Source organism: Belonocnema kinseyi, chromosome 4 (genome assembly GCF_010883055.1).
Source record: "Belonocnema kinseyi isolate 2016_QV_RU_SX_M_011 chromosome 4, B_treatae_v1, whole genome shotgun sequence".
NCBI classification, from domain to species: domain Eukaryota; kingdom Metazoa; phylum Arthropoda; class Insecta; order Hymenoptera; family Cynipidae; genus Belonocnema; species Belonocnema kinseyi.
This window is the reverse complement of record NC_046660.1, coordinates 115,251,519-115,265,959: the sequence shown is the minus strand read 5'-3', so window position 1 is coordinate 115,265,959 and position 14,441 is coordinate 115,251,519. Positions and strand designations below refer to the sequence as shown.

At 31.7% G+C, this 14,441-nt stretch overlaps 1 protein-coding gene across 1 annotated transcript in view; it reads left to right on the top strand.

Annotated features, from left to right (window-relative positions):
• Positions 1-293: 293 nt before the first annotated feature.
• LOC117170488 (meteorin-like protein) overlaps positions 294-14,441 on the top strand; it is a 39,112-nt gene continuing 24,964 nt past the window's right edge. Inside the window, exon 1 of the mRNA XM_033357210.1 lies at positions 294-1,357. Coding sequence (XP_033213101.1) covers positions 1,224-1,357 — 134 coding nt within the window. The 5' untranslated portion in view covers positions 294-1,223. The remainder of the gene's footprint in view (positions 1,358-14,441) is intronic.

Genomic DNA, 14,441 nt, shown 5'->3' with positions numbered 1-14,441 from the left:
GAATTCAAGTGAATTTCAGTGATTTCAAAGTGAATTCAAGTAAAACTGAGAAATAAAAATAGAGTTAGAATAGAGAAATAAAAGTAATTATTCAGAAAACGCAAAAATTGTGACTAATATCTCAAATTTTTTAGGTTCTTGAAGTTCAATATTGTCGCCCCGCAGAGAAAGTACATTGAGCCGTCCCTGATGGGATTTAGGGGACTTCGGGAATGCGCGGGGACGGGGTCTTTGCGGCAGCTCAGGATCTGAGATTCTGAAGCGAGTATGGATGGAGTATATTTCAGTTTAGTTCGACTCCCGCTCGCCATTGTGAGGGTCGTCATGTCGAAGCGTAAGCTCAGCCCCAAGAACGTCAGGAGCAAGACCCGCGTTCTTGGCTAAAACTTTTTTTTTAAATCGGAATTTTGAAAATCACGCTTCGCTTCTTTGAACTACGATTACTCGATATTGTAATTTTACCCTAATTTTGCGATTTGTGAATATCACCTACGTACCATAAACATTTGCAAGATAACTGTAAGCGCAGCTATTGAATCGCTTCGTCCTCGTAAAGAGCTTGAAGATCTTTTCATATAGATTCCTTTTTTCAGGAAAGTGAATGTGCCCACATCTGCGATTATCTTTACTTCGTATGGTGAAAAGGAATTTACCTAAATCTCGTGATTTCAAAGTTATTGTGCTTAGATTTCCAAGCCCCTGTGAAAAGAATGTGACCATTGATAATAAAATATAGTGACCCAACGTTTTTATATGAATAGCGTCAACCACTTTACGAATGGATATTACAGTGAAATATTTAGTGTGTGCAAACAGTGAATTGGATTAGTAAGAAATTAGAGAAGGAAGCATTTTAAATGTAAATCAGAGGATTTAAACAAGAAATAATTACGACAACTGTGTTTCAAGCAACCTCAGCGGTTCGTATTTCTCCCAAATTACATTCCTAATTACATCCTGAGTTTTTGTACATTCCAAATTTCGGGAGAATTTTTGTCTGTGATAAATAGCAGTCCAAAATACAGTGAAAGAGAAACCAGGAGGCGGAAGTGAGGTGATTAGCAGCGAGATATAAGATGAAGAGGTGAGTTTGTGGATCAATGAAAATCAGCTCACTCGCGGAGAGAAGATAAAAAAGGAGTGGAAAGCAAAGAGCCAAGACTGGAGAAGCAGGCAGGAGTGTGAGAACAAGGAAGAAAGGAAGGTAGAAAGGCGATTGGAAGATGAAGAGCTTGGTACTTCCATCAGCCTTGATCTTCGTTGCGGTGTCCCTTCTTTTAGCCACGAGTCTGTCGGCGGCCCCTGCACACACGCACGCAACCGTACCTCCAGCAGATCAATGCGACTGGACCGGAAGGTCAGTACCTACCTAATAACTACCTGCCCTATGGCCTGTCTATAATACAGTTATAGTATATTACTCAGAATCTCTCATCCTACTGCCTACATTCCTACTCGTTTTATATCCACTATATTTTCGGTTCTTCTCGATTAGTTCTCCTAACACGCCTAACCCTAATCCACTCCAAGTCTTCACGCATACTAGCTTCATTTTCTCCCTATCTCATTCTCCATTTTAATCGTTGCTAGATGACTGATTAGCAATCATGTGCTTACTGTGCAAAATCAGCAATTAAACTTTACAGCTGCTGGTGAGGGAGAGCAATAGAAAACAATACTTATAATTTTGTAAGTACGAAGGCGGAATTTTAGCTCATTTTAATGAAAAGGTAACATTTGAATTTTTTCAAACTTTTTTTTACATTTCTCAAATATAGTAAAAAAAAATCCCTTCAATTTTTGCCCTATTTTGCTAATATCTTCGTAAAAACTAATTTTTTCTGTATAAGCGTATTTGAAAAATAGTTTTTATTTTTTAAGAAGTATTTAATGACATAATAAAATGATAGTAATATTATTCATTACAAAGATAACACAAAAATAAAGTTTTGTCCCATGCGTTTGTTACAATGCCCCCCCTGCATTTAACGAAGTGAAGTTAGCTGACGATTAAGTGAAAATACCTAATGCTGAACTAACTCCAATTTTAATTTGATATGTTAAAAATGGGTGATTTTTTGAAGCTCAATTATTTTTTTAAACACGACCAATTAAAAAATTTGCATAATTTCTATAAGAATTTATTTTATTCTGTGAAAGGTGCTCATTACTCCGAGCATTAGACTGTTATCTTCACATTCTTACAGCATATAACAGCAGGCCTTTTCTAATTATTTTCTATTCATCCAAAATTGGTATGAATAACCGTTCAACGGTCTCGGCAATTTATCTTCAAATTTCGATATAAATTTCCAATTCAATGTTTGAAATTTGCCCTTTATAAAATGGTTGCATTGTCAGCTTTACGTACAGTTAGTAAAACACTAGCACGCTCTACTGATTTCTACTCAAAGAATCTTACCTTCTTCAGTAACAAATATTTTCAGATCAAAGAAGAAAATCGCGAGACTCATTTTGTAAATATTTAATCTGTGTTTTTATATGGCGCATCATGATAAAATGGATGAATTCGTAATAACTTTATTGAGTACAGAATATTGTATTCGGTATGTAACATACTTTTTTTTTAATGTTGCGTCGCTTAACGAAAAAAGGTAAATAGTAACAGTTACATTACTTTTAACTCATGAAAGTTACAGTTACTACAGAGAAAGTAACTGCAAGTTATCTTCAAAGTTACGTCAAATGTATTCCCTTAATTTAAAAAGAATCAGAATTACTAAGATGATAATTCATAAAGACTTAGTTTAAAAAGAAATATATATATGTTATTTGAAGTAAATAAAAGATAGACAATTTCTTGCGGAACGTTTAGTACTTCCGGTAAATAAGATTCTTTGGGTTAAACTAAATCAAAGCTACCCAGTGGGCACAACGTTTGGCGACGTATTTGCGACCACTTTACGACATCCTATGTCCATGTCGTTACGTTATCTTTACGACATCGTAAACTCGTAAAGACATCGTCAGATCATACGATATCGTAAAGACACCTTAAAGACATAGACATAGCATGTCGTAACGATGTCGCAAAGACGTTGCCAACCTGTGTGCCCACTGGATAGTCGTGCTAATGGTTTTACTTACTTCACGAGTATCTGACAGAATCATCCGCACAATTTAAAAGAATAAAGGGCAAAGTTGAATTCTCTCTACGTGAAAGGAGAACCCTAAATTAACCCTACATTTTGATAACAATTCAGAATCTAAAATGGCTATAAAATTAGTAAAATGGCATGTAATTGGCTCTAGATAATGGATGACATTTGAAACGTCAATTTATAATCTTTCTCATCTTTCTCTCTAGTTGTTTTAAATATTTTACGGTTTTTTATTTTACTTGTGCTAAACGGCAATTTTTTGAAACAAGAAATGATATGTCTTGCTGCTCTAATCAAATTGTGTAACAAATTTGAAAAAACTGTATTTCTTAAGGGCATGCTTTTCGGTGACCACGTGACCAAACTAGTCCCCTGTTATGAGCTTTTTTTTGGTGTTCACTGTGTCCAAACGGATTGAGATATCACGTTTAAAATTTGACAGATTAAATAAAAGGCACTAAAGAACGTTTGTATACATCAATATGTTTATAATGTTAAAGAAAGTTTATTTATAAATTGATGAAATAGGATATTACCATTCGAGTTATAGCACTTTGCAGATAATGTTTGGTTTGATGCATTTCAAATTGTTTGATTCGCGTATATTGAGCACTGACACAAATTTTGGACTAAATCGTCTAAACCTTAAAAAAAATTAGTATAAGGAATAAAATTTGCACATTCGTTGCAAATAAAAAATTGAGTATCTGCACACACGTAATCTATCATTATTTTTGGAGAATTTTTAGCGATTTCTAGCGGAGAAAAAAAAGAAACTTTGAACGTCGATAAAGTCGAGATCACGTGACTAAGTTTTTTCATGAAATTTTTGTGTGGGAGAATGAAATGATTTTCATTTTTTTTTTGGTCCTCAATACGTCCACGCGGATTGAGATATCGTGTTCAAGATTTAGGAAGTTATACAGGAAGCACTAAGGAACGTTTGTATATATCAAAATGTTCATAATTACGAAGAAGGTTTTCAAGTAAAATACTACAGGAATAGGAAATAAACTTTTAACGTCGATAAAGTAGATGCCTCGATTTAAAAAAATCGAGCAACATCTTAGAATGTGATACTCGACAATCCGTCCAAGTTTTATCTTGAGATATGTTCATCTTCAGAAAATAATTAAAATTTTCTAATGGTTATATATTCTTGTAGATTCTTTGTGCTGGTGTGAAACAATTTTAAGAATAAAAATAAAATTTTGTCCGGAGGTGAAAGACAAGGCGAGTCCGACGCTGAGTCCCGCTGGTTGGTTCACTGTCAACAATAGTTATCAGCTGATCGATTCAACGTCAAGAATTATGGAAGTTGGTTGGAGAACTCCGACGAGTAAATTTAACACATTGCTGGTGTTGATTTGTTTCCAATTAAAAATTTTTCTTATATTTTTAGGACCAAAAAAATGAAAATAATGTTACACAAAAATTTCATGAACGAACGTTACTTGATCTAGACTTTATCGACGTTCAAAGTTTCTTTTTTTCTCCGCTAGAAGTCGCTAAAAATGCTCAAAAAATAATGATAGGTTACGTGTGTGCAGATACTTATTTGTTTATTTGCAACGAATGTGCAAATTTTATTGCTTATACTAATTTTTTTCAAGGTTTAGACGATTTCGTATAAAATTGGTGTTAGTGCTCAATATACGCGAATCAAACAATCTGAAATGGATCAAACCAAAAATGATCTGCAAAGTGCTATAACTCGAATGGTAATATCCTATTCCATCAATTCATAAATAAACTTTCTTTAAATTACCAATATATTGATGTATGCAAACGTTCTTTATTGCTTTTTACTTTATGTGTCAAAGTTTAAACACGATATCTCTATCCGTGTGGACACAATGAACACCAAAAAAAATGTTCATAACCGGGGACTAGTTTGGTCACGTGGTCACCGAAGATGCATGCCTTTGAATGTCATTTCTGATTTAATGGAGATGAAAGTCCGGAAACATAATCATTATGACGTTCTTTTTGTTCTTTGGATTGTTGAATAATTTTGAAATCAAATATAATGTTTTTTTTTTGCAATGTAGATTACGTCATTAATTCTGAAACTGTTTTAACACGAAACTCTGGAAATACGTCCCACATTGCATTATGATTCTTTATTACAATATGAATGTTGTAGGCGTTGTGAAGTATGTAGTTAACGTAGATGCTGTTAAGATTTAAATAGAACAACTATATTTTTTCGAACTATTAGATTTTTCCGGTCGTCTCCTAAAGCGTACAGGAAGTAAATATGAAAAAATCAATATCCTGCAATGCACCTCGAAAAATTTTACAAAACAGTATTTAATGGAATTGAAAAATATGAAAATCCGTAGTCAGGACCAATAAAGTGAAACCCCAGAAGTTTTTCATTGATCATTGATATAATTAAATAGAATTTCTTGTGGTGCAACTTAATTATTACCCACTAATTGATTATCTACAAAATTATTTATCCATTTACTATTTAATCAATTCATTTTCGCTTTTTTACATTGACTTTCACCTTATTATTAATTTGTTATTATTATTGCTTCATGTGTGTTTTATTTTTTAATTAATGACTTACTTACTACTTTCAAAAAATTATACAGTAACCATGTTTACAATCTTTGATCAGTTACATATTTATATAATTATCATTATATTCCTTAAAATTATCAATTTTAATCACCTCTTTCACTTTATTTATAGCTTATACATTTAGAAAGTATATTATATTTATTTATATTTTTATTTATTTAAAGATCTCAAAAATCTTATTCATAAGATTCACGAAAATTAAAACTTCTAAACTTATATTCCAGAAAATATTTTCAAAACGATATTATCTGAAGGTACCAAGGGGAATTAAATTCTTTTGAAATATATACATCTTGGAATTTGAAACAATACTTCGCGGAATTCAAAACAATTCAATATAAATGTTTTCTGGGAGAAATGGAAGAAATTGATTAAATTTGAAATGTATCCTACCTTACGGAATTAGAAACAATTAATTATGGATATTTTTTTAAGGAACTGGAAGGAATTAAATAAATGTAAATTTTGTACTGTTTCTGGAACACAAAATAAATCCGTGAGTCGTTACCCCCGCCATGGGAACTACGGGGAATTAAATTTCTAGAAAATGTATTACACTCTTGCGGATTAAAGGTCGGTGGAAGAATCAGGTTTTAAATAGGATAGAAAAATGTTCATTTTTATGTTGAAATCGGAACTTTACAATTCTTTTCAATTCAAGCCTTCTTACTGGGTTATCACACAGTCAAGTCTAAACTTATGGACCTGACAAGGGGTCGGGGGAGCTACAAAATTGAAAGTGGCGTGCATTACGTCCAGATATATATACACTGCCTTTTTCAATCCATATTGTTTTCTGGTTAATTTAATAACGCATCTTCATTTGTTATTATTTAGAAAACTGAAACAATATTTTAAAATATCAATCACTAATATTTACTTGCATAGATTGGTTAGTATTTTAATTGAAAATCTATAAATGCATAATCGAAGTATAAGAATGCAAGTAAAATTAATTTTAATTGATATATTTACGAATGCACTTTTCTAGAATTCTGTCAAAAGTCAGTCGCATAATAAATATCTTATATAAGATTATAAAAGCTACTTATAATTAATTATATAAAACATGATCACATAGTAGTTTATATAGAATTACTGTTAATTTTATATAGGTATGAAACATGTCAAATTGTCAATTAGTTTTCTTATCATACGAAAACACCGTTCATAAAAAACTGAACGAAACATTAAAATATTTTTTCTGAAAAAAGATCTTGTCCTTTGACTCCGCTGGGAATCGAACGCACGTCTTCCGATTGCCGGTCGGGTGCAGATTCAGTCTGGCATGCGAGTTAAAGTCGAGGTTTTATGATTTTATTACATTTTACATTTGACTCGTTTAACTCGACCACATAGCATGACGCAAGATTAATTACCGCGGCAAAGTATATGATAAAGCGAGTTAGTACCAGTCCATTTCACGGTGAGGCACCTTCCTGTGTTCTATTTTCTATTTCCAACGCCTTTCACTCGTCTCTTGAACCTATCATATTAATGACAGTAGTATATAATAGGCAAGTCATATGCCAAGTCGAGTGGCGATTACTCAACCGCGACAAACGAACAAATATTACTTTCTATACTCGTTTCTAAAGGCGTTCGAAACGCGTTTGAACTTCTTTAATCTCTTTTTATCGGTTCAAACAATCGCGTTACTCCTGATGTCTTCCTGTCCACTATGCTTTGTAAAAAAATCCATTGCTTATTGCAGACGCATTCCAACTTCTCTCAGATTACCAGTCTTTGTGCTGACCGTCAATTGCGTCGGCAAAACACAAAAAGAAAACATTGCAATTTTCTGACAATGAGTCGAGAGTCTCAACTTTCGCGATTGTCGCAGGGTATTTTATTTATCCCTGAATAGATGTCTAGTATTTTAAATCGTACTGGCTACGTTTATTTGGAATTTAGGATTCTAATATTAATTAAATTGAAGGCCGGCGAAGTAAAATTGTTCAGGATATAGAGATTCGTTAATGGCACACCAATATCAGTAAAATTCTTAGTTATTTTTTAGCCTGGAAAAATGTTTCCCGGTCTTTCTAATTTTCAAATTTTAGTTTTCAAAACTGAGCCATTTTTAAGTGCTCAAAACTGAACTAAAAATTAGAAATTCACAATTGAACTATTTTAGTTCCATAGATTTAAGTTTTTACAATTTGAGACTGGACGTTCTTCCTTAAATGTTAAAATACGGAATCGATTAAAATTGTAAAATATTAAACTCCGCTATTCGTACGGTATTATCTAAATAAGAAGCCAAAACAGTTTAAAAACAAAATGATTTTCATGCCTTAAAAAATATACTTTGCAGTACAAAGCATTTAAAGCTGCAATCTTTTATAATTTGAAATTTAACGTCTGTTAAATGGTAGCTTTTAACAATTTTTATTTTGTAGTTATTATTTTCAAATACTTTCAATAGCAAAGTATTGAGTTATGAAGGCTTTAAAACTAAAATTATCGTTGTCGAGTTATTCAGTATAAAGTTGTGGATATTTCGGATATTGTTCAGATTACAATTATAAATGTTTGTTTCCGTATATATTTTAAACATTTTTTTATTTTAATTTGTTTATTTTTTAGAAATAAAGAATTTTAATTTTTGAACGGATCATTTAAAATATTTAATTCTGAATCTTAAACTTTTAAATCTAAAAATATATAATCATACAATATGTATTTTCAAAACGATTTAAGCGATTTTAGAATCAGACTATCAAATGTGAATGATTCTGAATTTGATCAAATAGTTTAATATTCTAAATTGAAAGTTTAAATCTCACATTTTTTAAAATTCAAAAATTTTTAATGCGAAGAGAATGTGCTTCAAACCGGATAATTTCAAATTATAATTGCAACAGTTTTTCCTGTATTTTAAATCGAAAGTGCAATTTCTAATAATTGGATAGCTCTGTGTATACAAATAATTTCTTATCATTTTCCGGTGTTCTAATCCAGTGGTATCTTTGAGATAAATATACATTGTTCAAAAAAATACATGTATATTGTATATATTGTGCAAAACATTGAATTGAAGTAATTTATAAAAACTTTATTTTTATTATGTTTGTTTAATTTTCTTGTTTCCGAAATCGGGACTGTATGAAAGTTCCAAAATTGAATCCTGTAAATATAATCTCTTGTCTGTAGTAATCCCAAAAGCAAAAATTGGATATTGTCTATCTTTTCAATTTAAAGATACCTAAGCCTTCAGCTAGTGTTAAGTCCACTCAAGGCAAAAGTATTTTTTCCCTCATTCTTCACCACTTATAATTTCAAGTCTAAACAATTTTCGTACATTCTTTGCTAGATAATCTTTTTCCATTCATCTAGCCATTAGAAACATTCATATTTATTTTTTAACACTCAAGATTTTCAAAACCTTTAAACTTAAGGGCGTTGGAATCAGGACACACCAAAATTGAATCCCCGCGTTTTATTCTATAAATACTAGAATTACATCCTACATCGGTGCAATTTAGTGATCTACAAAAAAATAAAATTGTATCGCTTTTTGGCTAAAATATAATCTTAAAGTAGGTAATGTACGACAGGGAATTATTGATAGCAGAATTAAAAAAAAGTATTTAAGTGTCCTCCATGCAGTTTTTTGGCCTTTTTTGTACCGTCTTAGTTCCCTATCCGAACTCCTCCCAATACTCTTATCTACATTTCTTCCTACAACTCTGAGATTAACATATTGAGTAAAAGTGGGCTTAGGGGACACCTTGTTTTCTTCATCGCATCAACCAGTTCAAAGTACAGTACGTTAAACTCGAAATCACGGGTTGAATTGATGTTTTAAAAAATAATGATACTTGAAATTCAAGTTCTGAATATTATTTATGAACGCTTCCGTCGATTCAAATGCTCTTACATATTTGATACGAATACTAATCAATACTCGAATAAGTAAGTCCCCTAGAATGACTTATCTCATAAATAAAATATTTATGAATCCTCTTTGGTTAAGTAACATTTTTTTAAATACTATGTCTATTCCTCCGAAAAACTCGAATAGCCTTTAAAAAAAATCTGGTTCTTTTCTAAATTTATGCACTGCTTTACAAAATACGGACTTGAATGTAATGTACGATAAAAACAAAACTTGGGTCCGAGTGAATTTGTATTTATCAACCTCTTGTTGTGTATAGTGTTTAGAAGGGTAGAATCGAATGCCAAGTAAAATCGATGTAAAAAATATCGGATAATTTAATAACCGAGAAAGAAAAGTTGACTTTATTAAAATACAAACCAGTCGTACCACTTGAAAACCAGTTTACCCTCAGTAACAGAGGAGAACGTCCCTCCTCTTTCTTCACGTTCTTATTACTATCTCCTTCAAAATAAACATCTAACTATATGTGCATATATATGTATGCATAAAAAACCGTGTGCCAAATTAACATAAACTGTACGAAGAAATACTCTAGTCTGGCTAGCTTTATATGAGCTTGTCATCTTACCGAGGTCGACGATCTCTAAAATACTTTACTTATCGATACAAATATTTGTACTTTAAATATGCAAATTTTGTTCGATAAAATTAATGATGTGGGAGCTTCTCGAAATAAAATTGGCTTTCAAGCTTTTTTGAGTAGTCGATTCAAAGTTGATATATTTAACCCTTTTTTACTTTCTCATCATTTATGATTGAGAAAGTATTAGAATTGTCGGAAATTGGACAACACAGTTTTTCAACGGATCTCCACGTTTTGGGACCACCTGAATCCGAAAATAAGGTTTTTACGATGGCGTCTGTCTGTTCGTCCGGCTGTCCGGCCGTCTGTAAACACGATAACTCTCGAAAAAATGAACGGATCAAATCCTCTTTGGCACACTTTTTCAGGTCCTAAAAGAAAGGACGAGTTCGTTAACCAGCCATTTTTGATGAAAATTCAAAAACTGAGCGCATTTTGAAAATTTTAGAGACCACTTTTTTCTTAATTTGAAAATTCTATGTACGCACATTTATAGTATTGAAATAGACAAACAATTTATCTTAATGACTTTTTTCGATTAAAAAAAAATTATCAAAGTTATAGCATTTTCAAAATTTTGTAAAACAACCGAAATTAAAAATTTTAACCCATACAACGCAAGATATGAAAAAATGTCAAGAGAAGAAAAACATTGCTTTTTAAAATCCCTATAAGTCTGTCATGACAAATTTGTGGATTTTCTTAGAAAATCCAAAATTCAAATTTTGATTGCCCAAAAAATAATAAAAAATCAAAAAATTATATTTTGTGTTCAAACTATGCAGAATACGAAAAAAGATAAATGAACGAAAATTTAACCTCCAAAAAAGTATACAAATTAATTAATAATCACTTCTTGACTAAAGGCGTACTTTTTGTTTTATTCGTGAAAAATGACATTAAAAACAAAAACATCAAATAAATAAAAAATTTGTGGAAAAGCCCCTCAAGTTAAGAACAAAAGTTATTCAACTAAAATTGTACGTCTAAAACATATCTAAAAAATTGTTATGAATTACTTTTTGATAAGACGCTTAGTTTTGGTTTTATTCATAAAAATGACATTAAAAATAAAAATACAAAATTTGTGGAAAACGATGAAAGGTACGAAAACGAATTGATAGACAAAAATTGTTCGCCTAAAAAATAGATCCAAATTTATCATAATTTATTACATTCTCATCATTTATGATTGATAAAGTATTAAAATTAACCTAAATTTGACACTAAAAAATTTACATTTCGAACCAAATGACGCAAAATACGAAAAAGTGTTAACAAGAAATATTACATTTTGAAAAAACCTACAAATTTTCACTCAACCATTTTTCAATAGGACTAGTCATTTTCTTTATATTTCTCGAAAGTAGTATGCGGAACATCGAAAATTAATATCTTGAGCCAATATAAAAGGCAAAAAAAATCTCGAAAAAAATGAACGGATCAAATCCAACTTTTGCACAATTTTTTTTTGGTAATAGAAGAAAGAACGAATTCGTTAAAAAGCCATTTAGAATAGTAATTCAAAAATTCAGAGCTTTTTAAAAAATTTTGAGAATTCTTTTTAAATTCAAAAATTCTACGCATGACTTTTGGCAGTACATCTAAAGCTTTTTTACGATAAAAAATTATCTGAGTTATAACATTTACAAAACTTGAAAAATCAATCGATAATTAAAATTTTTAACCAAACAACGCACGGTTTGAAAAAAGTAGAGAGAAGAAAAACGTTGCTTTTTGAAAGGCCTACAACATTTTCATAACAGCTTTTTGAATATAATTGAACAATCAGAAATTCAAATTTTTATTGCACAAAAAATAAGGAACAATAAAGAAAATAATGTGCTTAAACTATGTATGATACATATGAATAAAGATGCGTGAATCAAAATTGTGCTCCCAAAAAACATTTACAAACTTATTATTACTACTCACTTTTTAATAGGATACGCAGTTTTAGTTTTATTCATAAAAAACAATAATAATAAACAATTAAATGTTTGGACAAACAACACAAGCTACGAAAAAATGCAACAAAAGCTGTTTAACCAAAAATTGGTATATATTTTGGAAATTAATTCTTTTAACTTAAATTTTAACTATTTTGTTAAACATAAATATTCTCGAGTTTTTTCATTTTTATTTAAAATCTGGTTTGTTAAAATATCAACTACAAAATTTTACATTGAAAGTGAATCTTTTTAAGTTACAAATTTAACTCTTTGGTTAATGCAGCATCGTAATCAACAATTTTTTTTATATATTGAACATTTTTTTCTGTGACTTAACATTTAACTATTTTATAGAAAAAATCTTTTTTTTTTAGTTTAAAAAAATGCCACAATTTTGTATAAAATTCAACTACACGTCCAATCAAAAAATGATTTATTAAAAATTTGTCATGATTAAAGCAAATACTACGCAACACATAAAAAAAATTATTCATAAAAATTTGTAATTTTTTTTTATTACTTGCGTAGTATTTGCTTTAATCATGACAAATTTTTAATAAATCACTTTTTGATTAGACATGTAGTTGAATTTTATACAAAATTGTGGCATTTTTTACATTCTCATCATTTATGATTGAGAAAGTATTAGAATTGTCGGAAATTTGACATCACACATTTTCAACGGATCTCCACGTTTCGAGACCCCCTGAATCCGAAAATGAGCCAATCAAATCCATCTTTGGCACAATTATTTTAGGTCCTAAAAGAAAGGACGAGTTCGTGAACCAGCTATTTTTGATAAAAATTCAAAAAGTGATCGCATTTTGAAAATGTTTGAGACCACTTTTTTCTGAATTTGAAAATTCTATGTACGGATATTAATAATATTAAAAAGAACAAACAATTTATCCTTATGACTTTTTTCGATAAAATGAAAATTCTCAGAGATATAGCGTTTTCAAAAATTTTTAAATCAACCGAAAATCAAAATTTGAAGCCAAAAAACGCACGAAAATGACACTAGCTCCCAGATGAACCGCGGAAAATCGCACCTATGGCCACGTTTCAGGACGCGATGGGTTGCCATAGGGCACGATGAAATCACAACAACATGCCGACGAAACCCTCGTGTGTCTTGAATAAACGATGCAACCAAGGGTGACCGAGGGGCTATTCACTCTGTGCTAGTGGGTACCAGTGATTTCAGATTTCAAATGATTTCATGCACTGATTCGAGTGCTGAATGGGGAACTGAATTTAATTTTTGATAGGTCAAGAATGCAATGATTTCAAAACATTTGAATGATTTCAAGTGATTCTGAAATCAAATAAAATCGATTCCGAATCGTTACGCAACTGATTTCATTGATTTCATATGATTTCATTTGACTTCATTGATTACGGAGTTGATTTCGTACACTACGTTGGATGATTTTACTTCGGGCTTTCTAAAAAATGATTTCAATGATTTCATGATTTCATATAATTTCATGCCATTCGAAATCGATTTCAAGAGGTGGGGTTACATGATTCTTGGGACTGAATAGCCCCTCGAGGGTGACAGCCTTAGGCCTGGTCTACAATCGCCGCGAATAGCTCGTTGTGGCGTCACAAGACTCGGCGATGCGATGCGGCATCGTAACGCAAGGAATAGCTGTCTACAGTGGTCGCGAGTAGCGCTGTTGCGACAGCCAATCAGAGCTTACTATCGAATGAACTGTTTTCTCGTCGTGCTTTGACAGTCAAACATTTTTTGCCTCTACAATGGATCCCTCTGACCCGCAATTTGCTCTTTTGCAGTTTGTTTCTTTAATTTTAATGCTTTTAAATGTTTCTCACATAATACACCATACCAACAAAAAAAATCCAGACAAGACACCGAGAGCGAAAATTGGTTCAACTCGCCTTAATCAATAACGCCTTGTTCCTCCATGTACTGGTAAATACAATTGCAGTTCAGAGGGATCCACTGTAAAAGCGAAAAATATTTGTCTGTAAAACCACGCCGAGATAACAGTTCATTTGATAGTAAGCTCTGATTGCCCGCCGCAACAGCGCCACTCGCGACCACTGTAGACGGCTATTCCTTGCGTTGCGATACCGCATCGCCGAGTCTTGCAGCGCCGCAACGAGCTATTTGCGGCTATTGTAGACCAGGCTTAACGATTAGGTAGCGATTCAGCCACTATTTTCCTAATTGTTGAGAATATACTGATCACCAAATTTGGCTTCTCCAGGGGTAGTCCCGGGGAGAAGGTGTTTACGGCGCTGACACTGCGAGCAGAGTG